This window comes from Lucilia sericata, unplaced genomic scaffold, assembly GCF_015586225.1.
Source record: "Lucilia sericata isolate MDLA Ls3-8-SP2 unplaced genomic scaffold, ASM1558622v1 Contig000516F_arrow, whole genome shotgun sequence".
Classification (NCBI taxonomy): Eukaryota; Metazoa; Arthropoda; class Insecta; order Diptera; family Calliphoridae; genus Lucilia; species Lucilia sericata.
In genome coordinates, this window is record NW_023994529.1 from 103,778 (window position 1) to 128,848 (window position 25,071).

General features: G+C 29.1%; 1 protein-coding gene across 1 annotated transcript; it reads left to right on the forward strand.

The window, feature by feature from the left end:
- The first annotated feature begins 23,507 nt into the window (after positions 1-23,507).
- Positions 23,508-24,611, forward strand: LOC119605758 (lectin subunit alpha-like). Its single transcript, XM_037959045.1, has 2 exons — positions 23,508-23,648; positions 23,709-24,611. The coding sequence occupies exons 1-2, from the start codon at positions 23,520-23,522 to the stop codon at positions 24,609-24,611; spliced, it is 1,032 nt and encodes a 343-aa protein (XP_037814973.1). The 5' UTR covers positions 23,508-23,519.
- The last annotated feature ends 460 nt before the right edge of the window (positions 24,612-25,071 follow it).

Genomic DNA, 25,071 nt, shown 5'->3' on the forward strand with positions numbered 1-25,071 from the left:
CTTATATGGAAGCTATGATTAATTGTAGACCGATACAAAACTACGTTGTTCGTATTATATTTATATGTGCAAAATTTTAAGTTAATACCGATATATTTGAGGAAGTTATTAACGATAAATCCATTTCCGGAAATATGTACCTGTGTATGGGGTCTATGGGAAATTTTAGATCGAAAAATTTAGATCGAATAAAAAAATAGCGTGTGACAAAATTCATGGAATTGCTATTTGTAGTTTCTGAGAAAACCACACCAATGACGAAAAAAAACGCAATTTTTTCGAGATAGTCTGAAATTTTTATTCATAACTTTTAACTTTGTGAACCGATTTTGCTGCTTAGGACTACAATGAATATTTTTGGTAAATTTGGTTTATTTCTTTTGCTTAGTTTTAACGTAAGCGTGTTTTACACAGACAGATAGATAATAAGGACCCGGCATATATATGTAAATACTTTGTTGGGTCTCAGATAAATATTTCCTGTTGTTATACACGGAATGACAAACTTATATATACCCTCTATTACCACTGATGGTGGTGAAGAGTATAATTATTACAATTACATTTGAAGTAATAGTAATTGAAGTTTTGTCAATTGAAATAAAAAAAATTACATGTAATTTGTAATTAGTAAACTTCAATTACAATTTCAAGTAATTGTAATTGGCAAAACCTCAATTACAATTACAATTGGTTATTAGCCAATTACACATTACTAGTAATTGTAATTGGTTATTGCTCAATTACACATTACAAATAATTTTAAGTGACCCTGTAATGCATTACTTTTTATAATCATTACCCCCCAGCCTGGTTTTGGTTTCTACTGCAAAACAAGTTTTCTTAATAATTTAGGAATGCTGAACTCAGGTTCGAAAATAGTTTTCGAGATATCGCTCATTATGATACTAATAAGTTAAATTTTATTGTCGCAAAAGAACTGGCGAAATAAAAAGATTTTTTTTGCTCTCCTGAAAACTTGTATTATTTAAGATAGAGACTTATGAATATAGTCCTTTTATATATGTACTGTTACTTGTTTTCTTCCATTCTCCTCCTAATTCAAATTTAAATTTTAAAATTCTATTTTGTTTAAAATTAACAATAAAACACATACAAATAATAAACAATAAATTATTTTTTTAATTCTAAAGTAGACTTTGGCAAAAATCATAAAATCCAATTAGTTTTACAACATTTATAACAACAAAATTAAAACATTCGCAAAGAAAAATGTTTTTTATTTATGTTTAACAAAATTTTTTACAAAATAATTAAAAACTAGATACAAAAAATATGAACCTCAGCACCCTTAAAATCCCTCACAAATAATAATAATAATAATAAAAATTAAAACCAAAATACAAAATAAAATTAAATTATTAAACTAAACTCTCCTCCCCCCTTTCGAAAGTACAAATTGTTTTTTATTAAAAAAGAAAAGATGTTTTGAAAAAAATCTCCAGGAGCCGATTAAGGCAAAGGGAGATTTTTAAGGTAAGCGCGTTGAAGGTTAAAGGTAATATGAAAAAACAACAACCAAACACCGTTAACAGGAAAAATAAAAACTTAAAAAAAATTTATATGTATAATTTTTAAAGTTTTTAACCTATAAAAAGAAAAGTGGAAACTAAATTCAAAACAAACAAAATAAAAAATCCCCCAAAAGAAACCCGTAAAATACAAAATAAATAAAAGAAAGAAAGAAAAATAATAAAACAAAAGTTTACCTTAAACAAATAAAAATTCAAAGTTATTATCGTCATTAAATTATTAAATTATTTATGAAAATATTCTATTGATTTATAGCAAGAAAAAGCGAAAAAAAATAACATTTAATTATAAACTAAATATATTTATATTTGCAACAAATAATTATTGAGTAAAAGAAACAAGATAAAAAATAATTGTTTAATTAAATATTAAACTCAAAAAATTAAACAATTAAATGTTCTTTTAACAAACTATCTAATAAATCTTACAAATATAGCAGGAAAAATGCTTAAAAAACAACAACAATTTATAAAGTTAAGGGTAAGAACCGATCTTAAGGTAACAGGGGCGTAGTTGTCACAATGACTTTGCTTTCGTTTTTATTTTCCAATAATATTTCAGAAATTCCGCACTGTATTTAAAAAATTTCCAATAGAATTTTAAAAACTTCTAGTTAAGCTATGTATACACGGCTGTCAGATCTTACATGCTTGTCAGATCTGGCAATTTGCTGAAGTTAAGGTTAAGAACCGAACTTAAGATAACAGGGGCGTAGTTGCCACAATGAATTTGCTTTCGTTTTAAATTTCCAATAATATTTCAGAAATTCCGAACTGTATTTCAAAAATTTCCAATAGAATTTTAAAAACTTCTAGTTAAGCTATGTATACACGGCTGTCAGATTTTACATGCTTGTCAGATCTGGCAATGTACTGACAATGCAAAATTTTTAGCAATAGATAAATTGTCAGTTCAGACGATTGTAAGAAAACCTTTTAATTTCCAATAATACTTCAGGCTGTCTGATCTTACATGCTTGTAAGATCTGGCAATGTACTGACAATGCAAAATTTTTAGCAATAGGTAAATTGTCAATTCAGACGATTGTAAGAAAACCTAACAATTTTATTGCCAAATAATAAATTTATCTACCAACAAAAATTTTCAGTTCACACTGTTGTCAGATTGTTGTATGACAAAAGTTTGTCAGATCCATGGTTAGACATTGCCATAAATGTTTCACTTTTACTACACTTTTGTTTGTTCCTTTTAATATACAGTGTTGCCAATAGAAATAATTTATAAAATTCGCATATCTGACAAGTATCTTACAATGATCTGACAATGGCAATGTAGTGTGTTTACACGATTGTCAGATATCTGACAATATTATTATTTTACAATGTATTAACATTACCTTTTCTGACAACGTTGCAAGTTTACACGGTTATTAGATATTCCTGAAAATTTTTCTGACAACATTGTAAGATGTGACAACAGTTTTTATAGCTATCGCCCCAAATCCTTAAGCATTTTTAACATAATTTTGTATTTAAAAAAGAAAATAAAAAATCTATTTGTTTTATTAATTCTGTTTATTAAACTATTTATTAATTATTATTAATACCTATAATTAAATTAATATTATTATTAATGTATTACAACTATTATTAAATGTTTTTAAAAAGAATTCTATTAATATTTTAGTTAATTTTAGTAACCATACCAATTGTACACCTCATAATTTATTTTAAACAAACAAATTTTTAAATTAAAACAAAAACAAAAAACTAACTAAATATAATTTTTAAACTAAAACAATAATTATAATAAAACAAACAAATACCAAAAATAAAAATTTGCTTTTTTGTAGTTGCAGCCAAATTAAACAAAAATAATAATAATAATAATAATAAATAATTTTTTCTAAATAAAACAACACAAAAACCAAAAACTGTAGTTTTCCAACAAAAACAAATAAAAACCTTAATTTGTTGCTCTTTTCTTCTAAACTACAGCAAAATTATTAAAACCATATATTAACCTCAATAAAAAAAAACTAATAAAATAATTTTAATAAAATATAAATAAAAAAAATTGTAAAACAAAAAATATAAAATTAATAATAAATGTAGCATTTTTTAGTATACCACTTAATCATATTTGTCATTTTTTATAACTTATATCATTAAAACTAAAAAAAATAAATAAATAATTGAAACAAAAATATTTCACACCTCATACATACGAAATATTTATAAAAAAAAAATATTTTATTAAACAAAATCGCAGACTTTACATTATTACACAAAAAAAATTAAAAGAATAAAAAAAAAACAAATATTGAATATTGTAAGTTATGTCATCTGAAATTTTATAAAACATATTATATTATTATAACCTATTATATATTAAAAAATTAATATAAAAAAATAATTAAATAAAAATATAAACATTTTGATTTAAAATAAAGAAATGTGAATTTTTAATTGGCACATAAGTAGTTTGAGGTAAGTAGGTCAATTAGCTATAGAACTTTGTTAAAAGGACTGGAAACTACAACATTTTTAAAGATTAAATGATTAAATTTTTAAATCTAATTGAGTCTTAACGTTAAAATATTTGAAAAAGGTCAAAAGGAATTCCAAAATTTCCACAACTTGAAGCGAAAATACCCAAAAAAGTAACTTCTTACAAATTTGACCTCTCGGCGTTGGTCCACACATACGTTCATAACCGAGTTCGTTTTATCGACTAATGTTTTTACAAAACTTATTTTAGGAGCATTACAACAATTTTTGGAAGGTAGCCCTATATGGGATTCAATCTTACGGCCCAAATACTTCTACAAAAAATAGTACTTTTTTAAGTTTAAACTAGATTGTAGATTAGACTATAGACTAGACCACATATTAGATTATAGATTACACTATAGATTTTACTATAGACTACACTAGATTATAGACTACACTTAGATGAGTCTATACATTTAACTATAGACTGGACCAGATTATAGGCCAAACTAGCCTAAAGACTTCAATATATAGACTAGACTATAGACTAGACTATAGACTAGACTATAGACTAGACTATAGACTAGACTATAGACTAGACTATAGACTAGACTATAGACTAGACTATAGACTAGACTATAGACTAGGCTATAGACTAGACTATAGACTAGACTATAGACTAGGCTATAGACTAGACTATAGACTAGGCTATAGACTAGACTATAGACTAGACTATAGACTAGACTATAGACTAGACTATAGACTAGACTATAGACTAGACTATAGACTAGACTATAGACTAGACTATAGACTAGACTATAGACTAGACTATAGACTAGACTATAGACTAGACTATAGACTAGACTATAGACTAGACTATAGACTAGACTATAGACTAGACTATAGACTAGACTATAGACTATAGACTAGACTATAGACTAGACTATAGACTAGACTATAGACTAGACTATAGACTAGACTATAGACTAGACTATAGACTAGACTATAGACTAGACTATAGACTAGACTATAGACTAGACTATAGACTAGACTATAGACTAGACTATAGACTAGACTATAGACTAGACTATAGACTAGACTATAGACTAGACTATAGACTAGACTATAGACTAGACTATAGACTAGACTATAGACTAGACTATAGACTAGACTAGACTAGACTAGACTATAGACTAGACTATAGACTAGACTATAGACTAGACTATAGACTAGACTATAGACTAGACTATAGACTAGACTATAGACTAGACTATAGACTAGACTATAGACTAGACTATAGACTAGACTATAGACTAGACTATAGACTAGACTATAGACTAGACTATAGACTAGACTATAGACTAGACTATAGACTAGACTATAGACTAGACTATAGACTAGACTATAGACTAGACTATAGACTAGACTATAGACTAGACTATAGACTAGACTATAGACTAGACTATAGACTAGACTATAGACTAGACTATAGACTAGACTAGACTATAGACTAGACTAGACTATAGACTAGACTAGACTAGACTAGACTATAGACTAGACTATAGACTAGACTATAGACTAGACTATAGACTAGACTATAGACTAGACTATAGACTAGACTATAGACTAGACTATAGACTAGACTATAGACTGGACTATAGACTAGACTATAGACTAGACTATAGACTGGACTATAGACTAGACTAGACTATAGACTAGACTATAGACTATAGACTAGACTAGACTATAGACTAGACTATAGACATCCACTGGAATATAGACTAGATTAAAGACTAGACTTTAAACTGCACATTACAATGTGAACTATTCATTAAAAGTTTATGAGATAAATACTGATAATGTCGTGGGTATACCGCGGTATTTTCCTATATGAGAAAGTACTATAGTACTTATTTAGTAATAAGTTATTATATTCTCAAAATGAGTTCCAGTTCTTACTATTCAATGATGAAATTTGAAGGCCATTTACTTTTTACAGCTTGAATGGAAATTAAAGTTACTAAATCCTCATTGGGGTCTATGGTATTATTTCTTTGTGTTAGCTTAATGCAACATGGAGGCAGTTTTATCTGAATAGGTTAATTTTTATGTATTCCCCGCGCAAACTTATGTCGTTAAATTAACTCTGTTACACCGAATCGATTGGTATAAAGTACGTGTGGACTCAAAATTTTGGGTATACATTATAGAGAATCACATTTCAACTTCAGTTACTATTTATTCCCTAAGTGTTTTCTTATTAGAATGTATACATTCTATAATTGATTGTACATATAAATCTTTTAACAGTTTTATTTCTTTTCTTCTTTCTTTAACTCTTTGAAAATATATTTGACGCTTTTAGCAATATCTAGTTACACTTTTGATAGATTTCATGTTATTCACTTAATCTTTTTATTTCTGGTTCCTTAAGGATATTTCGCAGTTTTTATTTATTATTTTATTTTTGTAAATCAAACAAATTGGTCAGTTCAGCTAACGACAATTTGGTAAGAGCATCAATGTATTGTATTGTTAGAAATGAGTAAAGGACTTTGGAGTCCAACAATTCCCAAAGCGACAAAAAAAACAAGTAGATTTCAAGTGCCATTTCGTTGTTAAATTTATTGGATTTTATAAAGTAACCATCGAAAATCATAGACAAAAAGGGTTAATGGGAGTAAAAACTAGTACGATGTATTTGATTTGCTTGTAGATACGAGCGACAAAGAGTTGAATTGAAATGGCATAAATGGTGGATGAACAACAAACAACATTAGAAATTTTAATGTTGTGGTTACATTTGTTGTTGGTATTAGGTATTTTAGGGATTGCGGTGTAAATCAATAGACAAACACTCGACCATGAATTACATGTTGCTCTTATTATTGGCATTCACGGGTATTATCGTTTTAAATATCATCAATATTTCAAAAACGTATTTTTGTTTTGTTGGTTCTGCCTGTTCCTGCTTTTGTCCCTGTCTATGTCTTATCTGATTGTTTGCCAGCAGCAATGCCAATAGTAAAGCAATTGTATATCCTGTTTACAAATAATACTCTCAATACACTAATCCTGTTGTCGTATTAATTTGCAACAAATGGTCACTTTATATTGAAAAAGTAAAAAGAAAGATGAAAGTGTTTTCTTTTTTTTTTTTTTTTTTGAAAAGGGAAAGTAAAATAAATAAAAAGGGTTAAAGCAGCTGCTTTTTTTTTAATTTTTCTTCTTTATTTTAGGCCGATAAAAATAAAAGCAGTTGCAAAACTGTTTTAGATAGAAAAGCTAGATAAACTTGACAAGTGGTTTTCGAAGTCAATGGCCAGTAGAATAGAATTTGTTTTAATGGCTCAGCTGTACATTGTTTGAGCTGAAGGATTAGAATATTTTTGATTAAAACGACTAATTGTTTTTTGAATAATGAATTAGTTTTAAGAAAATAATATTGTGATATTTAAGAGGTAAACAAAACTTAACATGGCCCTAGGGAACGAATATGTATTAATAGTTTTCTAAACAAACCAGGAAAGGACTAGACTAGACTATAGACTAGACAATAGACAATAGACTAAAGTATAAACTAGACAATAGACTAGACTATAGACCAGACAAGACTATAGACTACACTTTAGACTAGACTATAGACTAGACTATAGACTAGACTATAGACTAAACTATAGACTAAACTATAGACTAGACTATAGACTAGACTATAGACTAAACTATAGACTAAACTATAGACTAAACTATAGACTAGACTATAGACTAGACTATAGACTAGACTATAGACTAGACTATAGACTAGACTATAGACTAGAATATAGACTAGACTATAGACTAGACTATAGACTAGACTATAGACTAGACTATAGACTAGACTATAGACTAGACTATAGACTAGACTATAGACTAGACTATAGACTAGACTATAGACTAGACTATAGACTAGACTATAGACTAGACTATAGACTAGACTATAGACTAGACTATAGACTAGACTATAGACTAGACTATAGACTAGACTATAGACTAGACTATAGACTAGACTATAGACTAGACTATAGACTAGACTATAGACTAGACTATAGACTAGACTATAGACTAGACTATAGACTAGACTATAGACTAGACTATAGACTAGACTATAGACTAGACTATAGAATAGACTATAGAATAGACTATAGACTAGACTATAGACTAGACCATAGATTAGACTATAGACGTTTTGGTTATGAGCTCAGCCATTTAAATTGAATAAATGGTATTACTATGTACTAATAAAATTTAAGAAAATTTTTTCCTACATCATTTCAATGATGCTGACCACGTTTACATGTTTTTTGGCGATTTTTTTTCTTCATGCATGTTTGTCTTTTTCTATTGGTATTTAGTTAGTTGTGACCTCCTCTATGGCATCGTCTCAGCTGTGCTCTAGTATTTACATCAATTCCACACTAAAAACAAGCAAAAACTGTCGGAGTCATGTTTGCGGCGTGCATCCGTCCGTCCGTCTGTTTGTTCGTCTATGTTTCGGTAACCATGTAATCTTGTAAAGTGTTTGGATTTCTTTATTCCGGTGAACTTCGCACTTTTATGCACACAACCTCAGGCCACATTATCTTTACGTGAGCTGTGGTTCTTTTATTTTCTGTTTTTCACTGCGGCTCTACTACTTTCTTTGGGTTCTTTTGAACTTAATTCCCAAAACATTGTAAAAATATACATTATCTTAAATATTTACAAACATTCTTCAACTTGAAAATATTTTCTAAAGATATTAATATTTAAAAAAAAAAAATTCATGATGAAGATGTTGTTGTTGATTATTGTTGTTATAGTTGTTATTTTATTCGTTTGTTTGTTTGCCTTTTATAGCGCGAGTTAAGCTTTTTTCCTTGAAGCAGACATGTCTGTGTTATTTTTATTATGTTGCCCTACAAGTTGCATAGTTTATTTTAAGTTTAAAATTTAAATTTCTTTGTTCTATTTGTTGCCTTAAAAAATAGAAATTTTTTAATAATCCAATAATTCAGTTCATGATAACTTTATAATTAACTAGCATACCCTGGGTGCTTCGCTACCCTAACTTAAATTAAATACATACAAAATTTTGTTTACTTTTATAATAAAATTAAAATTGATTAAACATTTTTTAATGTTTCAGTTTATACATTCAATATCATGTGATGAAATTCGCATTCAGTAAGAAGCTGAATGCGAAAGTACTATTGAAAAAAAGTACTATAAAATACCTCTAATAGATCAATATTTAATCAAAAATTTTATGTTTCTGTGTTCAATATTATATACAATTCAAAAAATATAGTTTGATGAATGAATGAAAAGTACCAAAAGTCCCTTTCAGTATATTCTCATTAACTAAGGTCCTTATATTTTAAATTTTATTTTCAATATCTATGTTCGATATCGTAAAAATATTAAAAAGTACCATCGGAAAAACGAAAAAGTACAAAAATCTCTCTCAATAAATTTTCATTTAATAAGGACCGTGTGTTCCGGTTAACCATTATAAAGAATCTAAAAGGTACCATTTGAAGAATAGAAAAGTACCAAATAGTTCCCACTTACAGAATATTATTTAGTCAAGACCATGTATGTTAAAATAATGTTCCTAGGTTGAATATTTTAAAAAATTAAAAAAGTACCATTTATGAGATAAAAAGTACTAAAAAGTTCTCTCTTAAAGAATCTTATTTAATGAGGACCGTGTATGTTTAATAATCATGTGTCTTGAATTCATATTATAGAACATACAGAGTATCATTTGAAGAATGAAAAAGTACCAAAAGTGGAATAAATTCTACCTTAGTGGTAAGTACTAATAATAGTACAATTTTTCCCCTTATCGCTTAGAAATATACTTTTTTGAGAATTAAGTTTACAAAATGTTCCGTACTTATGTAAAACTATATATCACAGATAAAACTCAAACGATTCAAATCTGCATTCATTTGTTCCAGAAAAATAGTGCTTTCAATAAGTACCAAACAATTTACTCGAATTTGGTCCCATATAGATCTTAGTACTCGAATTCCAAAATAATATACCAATAGCTTATTTTGTGTGAGTAAATAAACAACTTTTGAAAATTTTATAAAAATTGGCTCAATGAGTTTGAATAAAATTAAATTTCCCGTTTTTTTTCCTTTTTGGTACTTTTTTCCTCAGTGAAATAGCAAAAATTTTATTACAATAAATATTACAGAGTTGGTCCGCAATTTAATAGGAATAATTCAATAAACCGAAAAAGTTTTCTTAATGTGCTAAAAAAAAGTACCATAAATACAGTTTTCTCCCTTTTACACCCAAAAAGGACTGAATATTAAAAAAGTACGAAACAGGTGTCTCATAATTTTGGGAGATTTATCCAAAATATTTATAAAAATTTTATTATGTTAATTAGTTCAAAAGTTATAAAGGGCCAAAAAAGGTACCAAAATCACAACTGTTACACATTTTTACCCCTTAAAAGTACGAATTTCAAAAAAGTACCAGACACCCATCTGCTCATTTTAAAAGTAGATACAGGTGCATTTAAAATGTTTCTTGTATCACTAATATTGTGTAAGATAATTAAGAAAACCTGTTTTACCCGTTTTTTTCCCCTTTTTACCCGTAAATGTACAAATTTTCAAAAATCCCTCCTTAGTGGATCTACATAACCAAAAACACATCTACTGTCAAAATTTCATGATTCTAGGTTCAGCCGTTTGGGCTGTGCGATGATGAATCAGTCAGTCAGTAACGCTACTCTTTTATATATATACATAGATTTCTATTAAGGAAGTTTTCTATAACTTTTTTTTATTTATACAATATTTTCGAAAAATTTTTCTATTCAGAAAAATGTTTTGATAAATTTTCTATTGAACTAAAATTAAAAAAAAAAATTTGTATTATTTTCTTTGTTTTAAAGAATTGTCAAAAAAAATTTCGTGTTGTGAAGAGCTCCAGTATTCTGCATTGCCACATAAAAACATTTCTCAAAGAAGAACAATAACAACGAAGAAGAAGATTAAAAACATACCAACAAAAGCAACTACAATAAAAAAGTGCTGAAACCATAACATCCTTTTTAAGAAAAATCTTGTTAACCAGCTGTCAGTTGATGTCTTGTATGGTGGTATTTTTCAAGTACATTGTCTTCGGCGAAGTGCATTATTTGCAATTGAATTTTTAACTACTTCTACTCCTTTCGGTGGGGGGGTCTGTTCTATTTGTTTGGCGTCGTTTTGTGCTCCTTCATCATTTTAACATTTATTTCTTTTTAAAATCCTTTCAACTGCAATTTTGTTATTTTTAAACAATATTAGATTTTTCATTGTTCAATCCTATAGATGATGTTCTTAAAGCATGAGATGAAGTGATACTCCCTACTTTATTTGTATTTGAGTTTAGAGTCGTGTATCTGTTTTAACTTTTTTTCAGTGGTTTTTGCGTTCGGCACTTGTATACGTGAAAGTTCACTTAACACTTTTTCACATGTGCAAAGTAATCATACAACGCCACAGCAATAACTCCTTTAAGTCTATCAGTTCTTAATGTAACTTTCAAATACTTTTACTCATAGTGGAGTAAGCAAACACTTTGCTACAATCTTAAACTTTAGATACATTTTCACAAAACGCGCCGTTAGCAGATGTTTTAAAGGATTTATTCTAGTAAATTGTATTTAAGTTTGTTGGATTTATATGTTTCATTTTCATTGTTGGCTTTCAAATTAATTGTAAATAAATACCCGTGGAAAGCGTTATTTAGTTTATAGTTGAGTTTCCTATTAACTCTAGAGAAAATGTATAAAATAATTAGCTTTTTAATTAATTTAATGCTTGCATTGTTGGGATAATTCCTTACAGTAGTAATCATATTTATTGTTACTTAAGTTAAGTATTTAAGTTATTTTTTAAATATTTTAAATTCAAGTACAAAATACTAAAAAAGAAGCTTAAACTTGAATTTGAAAGAGTGTTGGTCATCATCTACACAGAGGGAAAAGGAAATATGTATATACGCCTGGTACCAAATTGACACCAAAGAATTTATAATTTTTCAATAACATCTGTTGTCAAAGTATATACATTCGTACGACAACTCTATGTAATGTTGACAACGCAACAATTCGTTGTCGAATCAAAATTTTATACACATCCGCTCTCTATTGGCAACGGATTGTTTGTCAGTTTTTACTCAATACTGGAATCGTCTACTACTTAGATCCATACCTGAAATGTCTACCAACTCAGCAACGGAGTAAGCACTCATCTAATGATTCAACATAATTCAATAGAGTATTAAATAGTCCACGGATTCAATATTGAAACCATCACCTGAGTTTTCACCAGAGCCGTATACTGACTCAATACTATAATCAACATATCTTACTTAATACCAGAATCGTCTACTCAATCCACACCTGAATTGTCTACCGACTCAACAACAGAGTAAGCACTTATCTATCGATTTAACATCAGAATCATCTATTGATTCAAAACTAATTGCAACCTGAATAGACTACGGATTCAGTGCCATCTGATTATACACTAGATACGATTACTGACTCTGTATTAAAGTCGGCTCTAAATATCTAATGTCTCCGTATCTGAATCGTCTACCAATACATAACGTTATTCTTGACACTTAAAACCAGAACCGTGTCAACTGACTTAAAACCACAACCTGAATTATACACTGACTCAACAACGAAGTCGTCTATATCTCTTTTATAGATTTGACACCAGAATCATCTACTAATTCAATACTGATTACAAATCTGAATAAACCTGATCATTATTTGAGTTCACATTAGATTCGTGGCACAAACGTAAAAAAATCCAATTTTCTACCGACTAGACTGATGGAAAATAAGAATCGTATACCAATTCACTTTTTTCAATTCATCAAAATTGTGGGAATTTTTGTAATCCGAGCCGATTCAGCACAATATTAACCCTTCTTCAAAAAAGTTTTCTAATTTCTAACTTTTCAATACCGTCAGTTGAAACCAATACAAATGCTAACAAGTAGGGAAGAATATTCGGACATGGGCTATACCGTACCCTACACCAGTTAAGAGAGTAAAAATAATTTATTCAATAGGCTTCGTCCTTAGAACGAAAGAGCATATGTGCCAAATTTCTTCAAATAATATTGGGGGAGGACAGGTGTCATGATTGAAGGAAAAGGCTAGACTCATTAGACTCAATAGAAGGGGCGGTCCCAACATCAGGTGGAAACACCCTATTGATGTTATGAGGAATGCTCTGTCCCTACAATCATTCTCATCATCTAAAGATTCACCCCTGCATTCCTGGATCTCTTAAAGTCGCCCAACCACACAACTGAGATGGCTTCTATTGGCAACAGCACCTAGAGACTTACTTGGTAGCCTGAAGTACCTAAAATAATAAATCAGGGTCCCTCTTCATGAACCGATCTGAGACAAAGGATGTAGTAATTTCCAAAGTCAACTGAACCCAATAATTGCCCCGACAAATAGTCGCGTAGCATAAATCAATATATATCCTGTTGAGATGGCAACAGCACCGAGAAACTTCCCCGAAGCGTAAAAAGGCATACTTAATAAGTACTAATCTCCCATATGTGGAGACTTTCCCAATCTTTCACCAATTTTTGCATCAGCTCCATTCCCATGTTCATAAAGATCTTTCTACGGAATGACAGGCAACTACTGAACGCTAGCCTGACAATTCCCCAGTATATACCGGCTCCCTACCTACTAAATATCGATCGGGTTCAGGAATCCAGCATATGCTGCTGTGTCATTTGAAAAGAGAATTAGTCAACGCATTATATATAGGGTATATCAGCCCTTAAACCAACAATCTCTTCCCGCAAATTTGGATTTAAACCACAGTCACTACGTGGATCCCGAAGGAACCTCAACCAACTGACCAGCCAGGACAAGTCCTGTGGGCAACTGGCCACCCGTAGTAGCAGATTATGTGGTGGACCCCATGTCAAATCATACCAAGGACTAGCCGAGGAGTGAAATAACATCACCAGTTTATCGTCCCAGCAGACTAGAGGTATTGGTAACACCTCTTTAGCCCGGGATTGCAATACACCAAGATGGGATCTATCATCAAGGAAACATGCCCCGGGGGTGGTCTTGACGGGCAGACGGACGGCCATCGCTAAATCAATTCAGAAAATAATTCTAAAGTGGTGTAGGGTATAAAAATATTAAGGTTTTATAAACAACAAAACTAGCAAATACATTTTTAAAACTTTTAATTAAAGTAATTTAGATTATTTTTGATAAATAGCAAACTGGACAACAAGTTTATAAGTCTTGATTAAAATTCTCCAAAAAATTTCTGTAATAAATAGTTAACATACAAAACAAAGTTGCACGTACAAGCATAAATAGATAAGTGACACAGCAAATGTCCATTAAAAAAATAGTTAGAAATAGTTTTATATGTTTTGCCAACAAAAGGATAAAAAGGACACTAACGTCCATACAAACATTTGTTTAAAGGGAAATGCCCAAGAAGAGAAGTGTTATTGACTCATGGCCAAATTATAAAAGATTTACGATGTTGTAAGACAAGTCTTACACGTGACCAAAGATAAAAGGGTTTAACGTTGTGAAGTTGAAGAAGTTAAAACCCTTAACGAGCTAAAAGAAAAATAAAGAAGGTAAAGATTTGCATATTGTCACTAAATGTTGTCCAGGCACTCATAAAGGGCAATAAAAAAGGGTGAGGTAGAGGAAGACGTTAGGGCAACGGGGGGTGGTCGATAAAGAAATATTATAAGTTTAACACCATAACTTCAGTTTCTTCATCAAACAATACAAAATACTTATGTATGTATGTTTCTGTACTTGTTTTTATTTATGTGTTAAATGTTACGATCAAATCCATTTGGGAATTAAAATTATACTAGATACTTATTTATTTACTAAAGATTTCATACATACCAGTGACATGTAAAGTACTAGAGTAATAAACAATTCAAAAACACCAACCAACAACAGGCTGTTTTATTTCTTTCTTTCTTCTTTTTTCAACAACTTATGCCTATGTTGGGATTATGAATGTTTCGGAACTAAAGAAGACATTATGTTAGTAAAAATTGGAAATAAATCATTAAAGATTTTCTCACAAGCTAAAAGTGGTATGCTAACGAATACAATTTAATCCTTTCCAAATTGAAAATCTTGCATATAAACTAAGTAGACCCAAAGAAATTTTGAAAATAATAAAAAAAGGGTTTTTGTATTGAGACAAGAAACAACAAGTAAGAATTTCAACTATTTAAGGCATAAATACATGTGATATTTTCTTTTCTAAAACATCTTTAGATGGAGAAATAGCAAGAATTTTACATATAATTCCTTTTGATTTATTTGCATTTAAATAAACATATTACCACTTTGTTTTTGTACAGATAAAGGGTGATTCAAAAAATTAAGCTTTCGTACAATAAGATACCTTTGAAGACTACTACATAAGTACTATCAGCATTACAAAGAATTGGTTTTACAATGACTACAGGACTAATAGCAAAAATTCATAAATAAATGTCACATGAGAAAATTTTACTGTAACTTTAAAATAAATCTCTATAGATGGATCTTTATATGAATCTTCATATGCATATTAGTGGGCCCCGATTCCATGGAGAAAAAATAAGTTACTGATGACCAAAATGAAAACTTGGTTTATTATAAGTTACTGTTTCTCTTCACCTTGGTACTGGTTCTATATTTGGTGAGTTGACTGAAAGTTTAAAAAGGTCCTTTTTTAAGGGGTTTCCAATATTTTTTATATTTTTCAAGAAATGATATGGAATTTTGTTGTCATGTGAAAGGTATTTGAGATGGGATTTAAATGGTGTATCATGTATGTGCTACTCTTGTATCTACACATAGGGAAAAAGAAATATACACGCCTGGTACCAAATTGACACCAAACTGTTTATAATTTTTCAATACCATCCGTTGTCAAAGTATATACATTTGGTCAAAACGAGTCTCTTCGTTTCTACTTGACAGTTCGCGCGTAGTGAACTACCACGTAAACCAACCATATACATATGTACGTACGACAACACTATGTAATTTTAACAACATTGCAACAATTCGTTGTCGAAATCTAAATTTTATACACATTCGTTGTCTAAATGTTAACAAACGTGGTAAACTCACTATTGACACACAATCCTATTGACACACAATTGTTGCAATGTTGACAACGCAACGTTGTACGTAGTGTTGTCGTACGTATGTATATACTTTGACAACGGATGTTATTGAAAAATTATAAAGTCTTTGGTGTCAATTTGGTACCAGGCGTGTTTATTTTCTTTTTTCCTCAGTGTACGTATAGTGTGTATTTATACTCTACACCACTATATTGGGAAGAGTATAATGCGTTTGTGCTGATAGTTGTAACATCCAAAAATATTGGTCCTACACCCACCTTAAAGTAAACCAATCACTTTCTGAATCGATTAAAGATATGTCCGTCCGTCTGAGTATCCATGTAAACCTTGTGCGCATGCTACAGGTCACAATTTTCAAGATAATTTGATAAGATTTGGCACATACACTTCTTTTGATTCAAGGACGAAGCCTATAGTTTAAATCGGTCCATTATATCGCCTAGCCTCCATACAAACGTACAGCCGTATAGGGCTTTTGAGCTTATAATTATGTTAAATGTTGTAGATGTAATGTAATTAACTGAAATTAATTTATCATAGATAGGTAAAATTCACATAAATTGTGACCACCCTGTACTCATACGATTATAAGAATCTATTAAAATATCTTAGGTATTTATGTAAACATCCTTATCTACCACCAACGTTTCTCAAATTTTTCTATATTTTGTTTAAAGGATTTTTATTTTCAGTTATGGTCATTTTGGGAATATCTACTCTTGTACGTTTTTTTAGCTCGCGGCTAATTTATGATAAAAATTTATTTGTTAAAAAACGAAAGAAACTTTCTTAATTATGAAATATTTGTGGAAAACTTACATGAGGGTTATATGAATACATTTGGCATTGTTTTTGGACAATGGTCAAAAATTTGAAAGTTTTTTTTTTAAAAAGACATAAAATAACTTTTTAATTAAACATTTTTCGGTGTAGCTTTCTGGCGCAGTGTCGCCAGATGTGGGGATTTGTCCCCAAATTGGGGATTTCAAGTTTTATTTGGGGACAGATTTTCATGGGGAGGGATTTGGGGATTTTCGTAAAATTTGGGGATTTTTTTGTAATTTTTCCGCTATTTTTGGGGATTTTTATTTTTTCTTAAAAATATTAACATTATTATTATTTCTAGTCTAGTTTTTATGGGTTTTCTAGGTTTAAACAATTTTAAAAGTAGCTTGGCAATTATATCACAAAAAAATTAGAATGGGTTCATAAGGAGATCGCAAGAAAATTGAATTTTAGTAAATTAATTCACATTATTTATTTTTTGTTTGAATTATTTTTTTTTTTCATCAATGAACAAAAGTATAAATTTTTAAATTTGTATAGAAATGATATGGACTGTTTTACTAAAAGTTAACTTTCTAGAGATCCCCTCATGGTCCCATTCTGTTGTTTGTATATGTTGTATATTTTAGTGTAGTAAAAATGGAAGATACAAAAATTATAAAATCGGAAAAGTAGTTTAGAAAATATACGATATTAAATTTTATGCCTTTGAGAAAAAATGTGGATTTTCAACCTCTAAACCGTAACGAATTTGAAAAATTTGGAAAACTTTTAATTTTGTATTGATACAAAAAATGTGTATACCAAATTTCATCGAAATCAGAGAATCATGTTCGAAAATTTTTAAAATTACACATATCGAGACACTATATTCAAAAAGTGCTAATTCAAAAATGTCTAGTTTTCAGGAGAGGAAAAAAACTGTTTAATTTGTATAATGTTGAACAAATTAATAACTTTCTTTCCATAATATGTTTATAATAATCTTACCAATTTATAATTATATACAAATTAATACATTTTGTGTTTTTCAAGGATTTATCTTTAGTTAGCACATTTTGTTCAAAGGAAAATTTTAAAATTGAAACATTTATTGGTAAAATAAAAATGACTATATTTCCGAAACTAAATATTGAATTCCAATTTATTAAACAGATTCCTGTTCAGTATGTCATATTTTATAATAGCGGAGATAAATATTTAATAAAATTAATCTTTCAAAAAATGTTGTAAAATTACTATGGGAGATAGCACTTATTTTCTTAAAAAAATATTCTACTTTGTGTAGTAGACAAAACAGATACAAAAAGCACAAAAGTTAATATTTTGATCCCAAATTTATACCAGACGTGGAAAATGTATTGAGGAATCATTTGCCATCAAAAACTCACTTTGGCCCAAGATTGAGTTAGCACTTTTTGAATATAGGGTGTCGATATATTGATATTAATATGAACATCAGGGAGATTTTCGGAATAAGTCCATTAATTATGTACCGAGGTTTACACAATTTGAAAGAATTATTAGTTTCATATCATTTTTGTTAAATCTTATAGTACATTAATTTTTGAACGATTCACTACAGTAAACCGATTTGTTGTAAGAGAGGTAATATGGGGTGTTCGGTCAATTATGGACTGACCCACATGAAATTTGGTAGAGAGATTTTGATTCATATAACAATTGTTTGTGTAGAATATCGTTCTTATACAGGCTTTTTGAAGCCAATCATGAACTTAAGCCTTTATAGCGTGTAACATTTCTGTAACAAACCCAAAAATTGACTCTAAAATAGGTCCTAGGCACTTATTTTCGAATCAAATTAGTGAAGCACATTCATGAGATTCCACTTAACTGTTTTGTATGTAAGTATGTATGTATTTTAACATGATATGTGGCAAAACTATTCACTTATGCTAAATTGAATTTTCAGTTTTGATAAAAAGTTAAATTTTGTGTTCAAGCTAAATTGGTAAGATAATTTCGATTTTTAAAAATTTTATAAAAGGGGAAAAAAAGTTTCGTTGTTTTTATAAGATTTTGTAGACAATTTTGTGTAAATTTATTATTAATTAAAAAAAATAAACAATTTAAAATTTCTTGTATCATAAAAATCGATTTTAAAATCAATCAAAAAATCATTAATAAAACGCTAATAACAAAAAATTTTAAATTTCTGAGTAAAACGTATTTTACTATTTACCGAATTCTATCATGTCACAAAAAATCAAAAAGATTTCAGCTCTTGGACTATAAAGGGTTAAAGTTATTTTCTGAAGGGATTTATATGGGGGCCAGGGATAGCAAATTACATTTTAAAATTTTACAAAATTGCGTGAAAAATAGTACATTTTTGCTTCTAATTGTACCAAATCATAATTATTTTACTAAATTAATATTAAAGTGGGAGTGTCCTTAATCGAAACAAAAACATTTCAAGCTATACATAGGTTAGGTTGAGAGGAGGATGTATAATACATCAAATCCTAAGAAATACTCTTAGGTCACTATAGTACCTGTTGAGCTCTCCTTATCCGAAGTACAGAAACTCTGTTTCTAGATGGAGTTCTTTAAAATGTTCCAATCAGTGTGCGTGAGGGATGTTATATCTGCTCCCAAGATATTCAGCATAAAATTTTCCATAGAAAATTAGTCTGATCTGTGTAAAGCTATTTTACATGTATTTGGTCTAAAATGCAATAAAAATTTTTATATTGCATAAAACTTTAATAGATATTGCGGAAATACTAGATTTTTTCACATTTGAATGGACTCATACTACTTTCAAAAACAATAATTTTATAATTTTGCTAATTTATTATTTTTTCATACAAAAAGGAACTCATATCAATTAGCAAAAATTAAAATATATAGTTTTATTGTATTAGAAGAGTCTACTAAATTTTTCGAAAATTTCAACTTTTAGCAGAGATGCTGACAAAATCTCAGATGAGTGATTGGTGTACTACCATTGTACTTTTAAGCATCGAATTGTACCAAAAAGTACAATTGTGCCAACTTTGCCAACCCTGATGGGGGCTAACTGTGGCCCAATGATTACCATTCTTACAGCATAATTTCTTGGTACACAGAAAAAAGTTTCAGCATAAATATTATGAACTGCTTTCAAGCCTTTCAAGCCTTGACTTAAAATATTTCAAATTTAATTTTTATTTTTCTATTTGTTAAAAAATGTTTGAAATTTTCTTTGGAAAATTTTTTATTTCTTTATGATTTTTAGATTGAAATCGATGGGATGTGCACGTAATTTGCGGGATTTGATGAAGAATGGATGTTTAACTATGTTTGCTGATGTTTTCTTATTTCAGATTTTGTTTTTCAACATTTCTATTTAATTATCATACAAAATTTGCTAATATAGGATCACTATTTACAAGATATGGAAACAGATTTGTAGATAATGGACTTTTTTTGCAATTTTTTAAGAATATCATAGAAAATAAGTAAAAGCCAAAAAAATTCTGTCATGTTGAAATTCATACATTTTATGAACTCTTAATATTCTGAATGAAAATGGTTTGGGAAAAAAAGTCATGTTCGATTCATACTATTTATTACAAAATTCATTCCAGCTATGTATTATTTTTTTCTGTGTACATAAACCTAACTTGTGTAAAATTTTACCACGATTGCTTCATAATTAATATATGTGTGAGGGCTATGTAAAAATCGAAGTCCGATACTGCCCATTTTTAAAAGCAAACAGTGCACATTGGGGTCTCCTTTAAGTAAACTTGGCAAAAAGTCAATATTTAAAAATTATTTTTTTGCAAAAAATATAGCGTATCTTAAAAGCCAAGACTTTGTTCTATATAACGCTATAATTAGTTTTTCGATTTTCCTTTTGTAGGCCTTTAGGCTGTGCATCAAAGTTTCGGTTTTTTATATATAATTTTTCATATTGTTTTTTTTTTTTAATTAATACCTTTACCTTTTTTATATAAAAAACTACCATTCCATAAATTTTCTTAAAATTTTAATTTTCAGTCCAAATATAATGTTGTTGTGTATGAAAAATTATATTTTAAATAACCATTACAAAATAGGATTCAATTACTCATTACTTATTAAAATGCCACTTTTCATATATATATTTATGTTTTTTTGCCATTTTTAAAGGAAAAAAGGTACTATTTGGCCGCTGATGGCCCCTCGGCAACCATATACATATGTAAGATACTATAATGTGTTCTTAATATCACCACATCTATATTTTTTGCCTCTATGGCATTTTTTATTTATTTTTCTAACACTCCATAAAACAAAAATGTTAAAACATTTGTATTTTATTTAAAAAAATCGAATTATTAAACACAAAATTAATTGATTTAAATAATTCTCCAATAGTTAACGAGTAACTAAAATTGATTTCACTAAACATTTCAAAGACTTTTTCATACGTTTTTACCATATATATATAGCTTTTTTGAAAGAAAAATTAAATAAAAATTCACAGAGATTTTGTACTTGACTGTGCAAGTACTTACCACAATCGCTTACAAGTAATTAGAAAAATAAGTCAATTTAAATTGTATGAACAAATTTATACAGCTCCGATAGCTTCACGAAGAAGATGACAAATGAATTAAAAAGTAGTTATATATCACATTATTAATAAGACGTTATTAGACTACTTCTATGTAAACAGGACTATATATATTAGTCATTGAAAACTATGTTAATAGGTAAGTGGTTACAACTGAAAGTCATTACCAAGTATTTGCTGGAATTATTAGTAATTTTTAGCGCTAATGATCCAAAAAATATGAGAATACATAGTGTATTTTTTGCGAAAATTTGCACTAAGTTCAAAGTTCTTTTTTAATATTTCAAATCTAGAAGCTCTCCCCTTTCTAACGCTACCAATCACTTGTATCAAAACTTTGTAGTTTAGTTAATGCCAAGATTTGTTCGGGGAGACCCCACTGTGCAGTGCCTATCAATGGAGAATACTTGTGACGAACATGTCAGTTTTTCATGAAAGAAATTGGGGAAAACTATGGGGATTTCAACTTAAAAATGGGGATTATTTGGGGACTTCAAGCTGAAGATTGGGGACATAAGTCAAAATTTTTCTGGCAACACTGTTCTGGCGTACTGTGGAATGGTAAAAAATATATTGAAAGTATGTATGTGAAAATAGACGCCGATACACGTAAACTTTAATTTTGGGTCGTATTATTTGGTGGCGTACTCCGATTTATCTATAGATCGTCTTTGAATCTAATAATCATGCAGAATATATGTACATTAGGGTAGCCCCAAAATGGAAGTTGCTGATGTTCCTACCTAAAATGAAAATTTGATTCATTCTAAGAAACCATTTCTCAAAATTTTTGTCCTGATGTCAATATTTGGTGAGCTGGATCAAAGGGTAAAAAGGTCCTTTTTAAAGGTTTTTATGATTTTTTCACATATATGCAAATTTAGTATCATAGTAAAGGATTTTGGGAGACGAAATCGCTTGTATGCAAATGAAAAACAAGTAAGAAATTATAGTCGGGCGATTTAGTTGCCATAATAAAGCATTTAAGTTGAATTGTACCTTGCCTTAGATATACATACTTAATCCGTTTATTGTTGAATAAAATTGTGGACATTTAAGTGAAATTTTGATGGGGGCTTTTCATAGGGGTTAGGGTCATATGAGAACCTATTATTAAGGAATTCGTGAGGGTCATCAAGTCTTGTATACAACTTGGTTTTTGCAGCTTTTTGTCGAGATATGAGTATATTAAACATAATTATGAACTTAAAAGCCCTATTCGGCGGGTTCAGTTGTATGGGGGCTAGGTGAAATAATGGACCGATGTAAACCATTTTCAACAGGCTTCGTCTACGATACCATGTGTAATTGGAAAAACTTCAATTACAATTAAAAATAATTGTAATTGGAAAAACTTCAATTACAAGTAATTGTAATTGGTAAAGCTTCAATTACAATTACTTCATATGTAATTGTAATTGAAAATGTAGTCATTACCCCCAACCCTGCAATACAGCGATTAAAGTAAGTAAAAACGAAATATAAAATTTTGCTTGTTCATATTTTATCACCAATGCACAGTGGTATTGAAATAAAAGAATGAGGAATATAATTCTGTAACTTCTAAATGGTTTGGCCGATTCAAATAATGAAGAGTTTCTACATATTGAGATCGGAACACAAACGAAGAAATAGGATCGTTTTAAAAATTTAACATACCCGAGGCGTCATATTTTCGTACCAGTGACATCGTCCCTGGTGGGCACATGAGGTCCAAATTCAAAACTTAAACTTGATAACACTTCCTCTTTACGCATAAACCGACAAACCGTTCAGAAGTTACACAATTATTTCTCTCTTTCTTTTATTTCTATACCACTGTGCAATACTTACAAGCAACTTTGGGGGTGAAAGGGTTAAAATGCAAGCTGTGAACGAATATAAGCTAAAAAATTTTACTTAAAACAATTAATTGTTAATAATCAGCATAAGAAGAAACAAGCAAAATGTCTACTGCGATATACTTTATAGTGATCGCTAAGTTCTTAATTTTTTACATTTTTCACATTTCTGCCTATGGTCATCTGTATACTTCAGATGCGAATAAAACATATTATATAGATTTTGAACGCAAGGTAATAAATCAATATAAATATCAATAGAAAAATAATTAAAATTGTATAATTTATTTCAAGTACTCGTGGTTTGAAGGTCAAATTTACTGCACTCAAATGGGTATGACTTTGGTAGAGTTAAATACACAAACGAAAAACTTGGAAGTGTATAGATTGATCAAACACGTGCAAAATCGGTATAATATTGAAGGAAGTTTTCTTTGGATTGGTGGTATTCTAGATCGATTTCCAAATAGACGATTCGCATGGTTATCAACTGGTGAATATTTTACATACACCGACTGGTATGGTGATAATCCAGATTACTATTACAATAATGAATTTTGTGTGGAATTGGAGATGAAAGAAAATTGGCGTTGGAGTGATGATTCGTGCATAACGAGAGGTGGTTTCATATGTGAACATAAAAAAGAAACTGAAATTCGACAAAAACTAGAAGAAAATTTACAAGAAGTGAATAAACAAAAGGTAGAAATACAAAAAGAATTGCAGAAGCAAAAAGATTTGCAACAGAGATATCAACAACAATTACAACAATCTCGAGAAGAAATAAATAATTTAATAAAACAAAATGATAATTTACAAAAGAATCTTAAGAAATTAGAAGATAATTTGCAAATCGAAATAAAAAAACAACAAAATTTAGAGCAAACTCCACAAAAACCAAATAGTGAATCAACAAATCCTTTTGAATCTTCACTATTATCAAATCACATCAAGGAAGCATTGCGGACAGACAAGGAATTGAAAGACAATTCAAATAAACTGATCAAAAGTGATGTACGAATTAATGGTGGAAATAATATTATCGTATATTATTCACCATACTATGGATTTTTAACAATTCGAAGTTTAACGATTCCAAACAGCCTAATTGATAGAGTTGTTATTCGTATAAAAATTATTCGATTTATCTGGAAAAATATGATTTTTCTTCGAAGGAATGAAAAATTTGAAATTTAGAATAAAGTATAATTCGAAAATTTTTTGTCGATTAATCGAATATTCGAATAATATTTTAAGGTTATTTTTTACGAATATTTTAGTAATAGTATTCAATAAAGAATTACATTAATATGTTGTAAAACAAATAATAAATCTAAAAATCTGTTATGATTGAAAGAATACTTTTACTACTTTTTTGAAATTTATAATTATTTAAGTTTTTCAATGTTTATTTTAAATGCTTTTAGATTTAAAAGTGATTTGGTTTTTAAGATTTGCAATAGGTGAAAGTGGTAAACATCAATTAATTGTCTTCTGTGTAACTATATTTATTTGTCATAGAGGGAAAAAAGTTCTATCTACATTATTCCGAAAAACCGATTAAATGAAATATAATATCGATAAACATGAAAAGTTTATATCTAAAATGTGTCCAAATTTTTGTCATTTATTATAATGACATTTTAAATTATCGTCA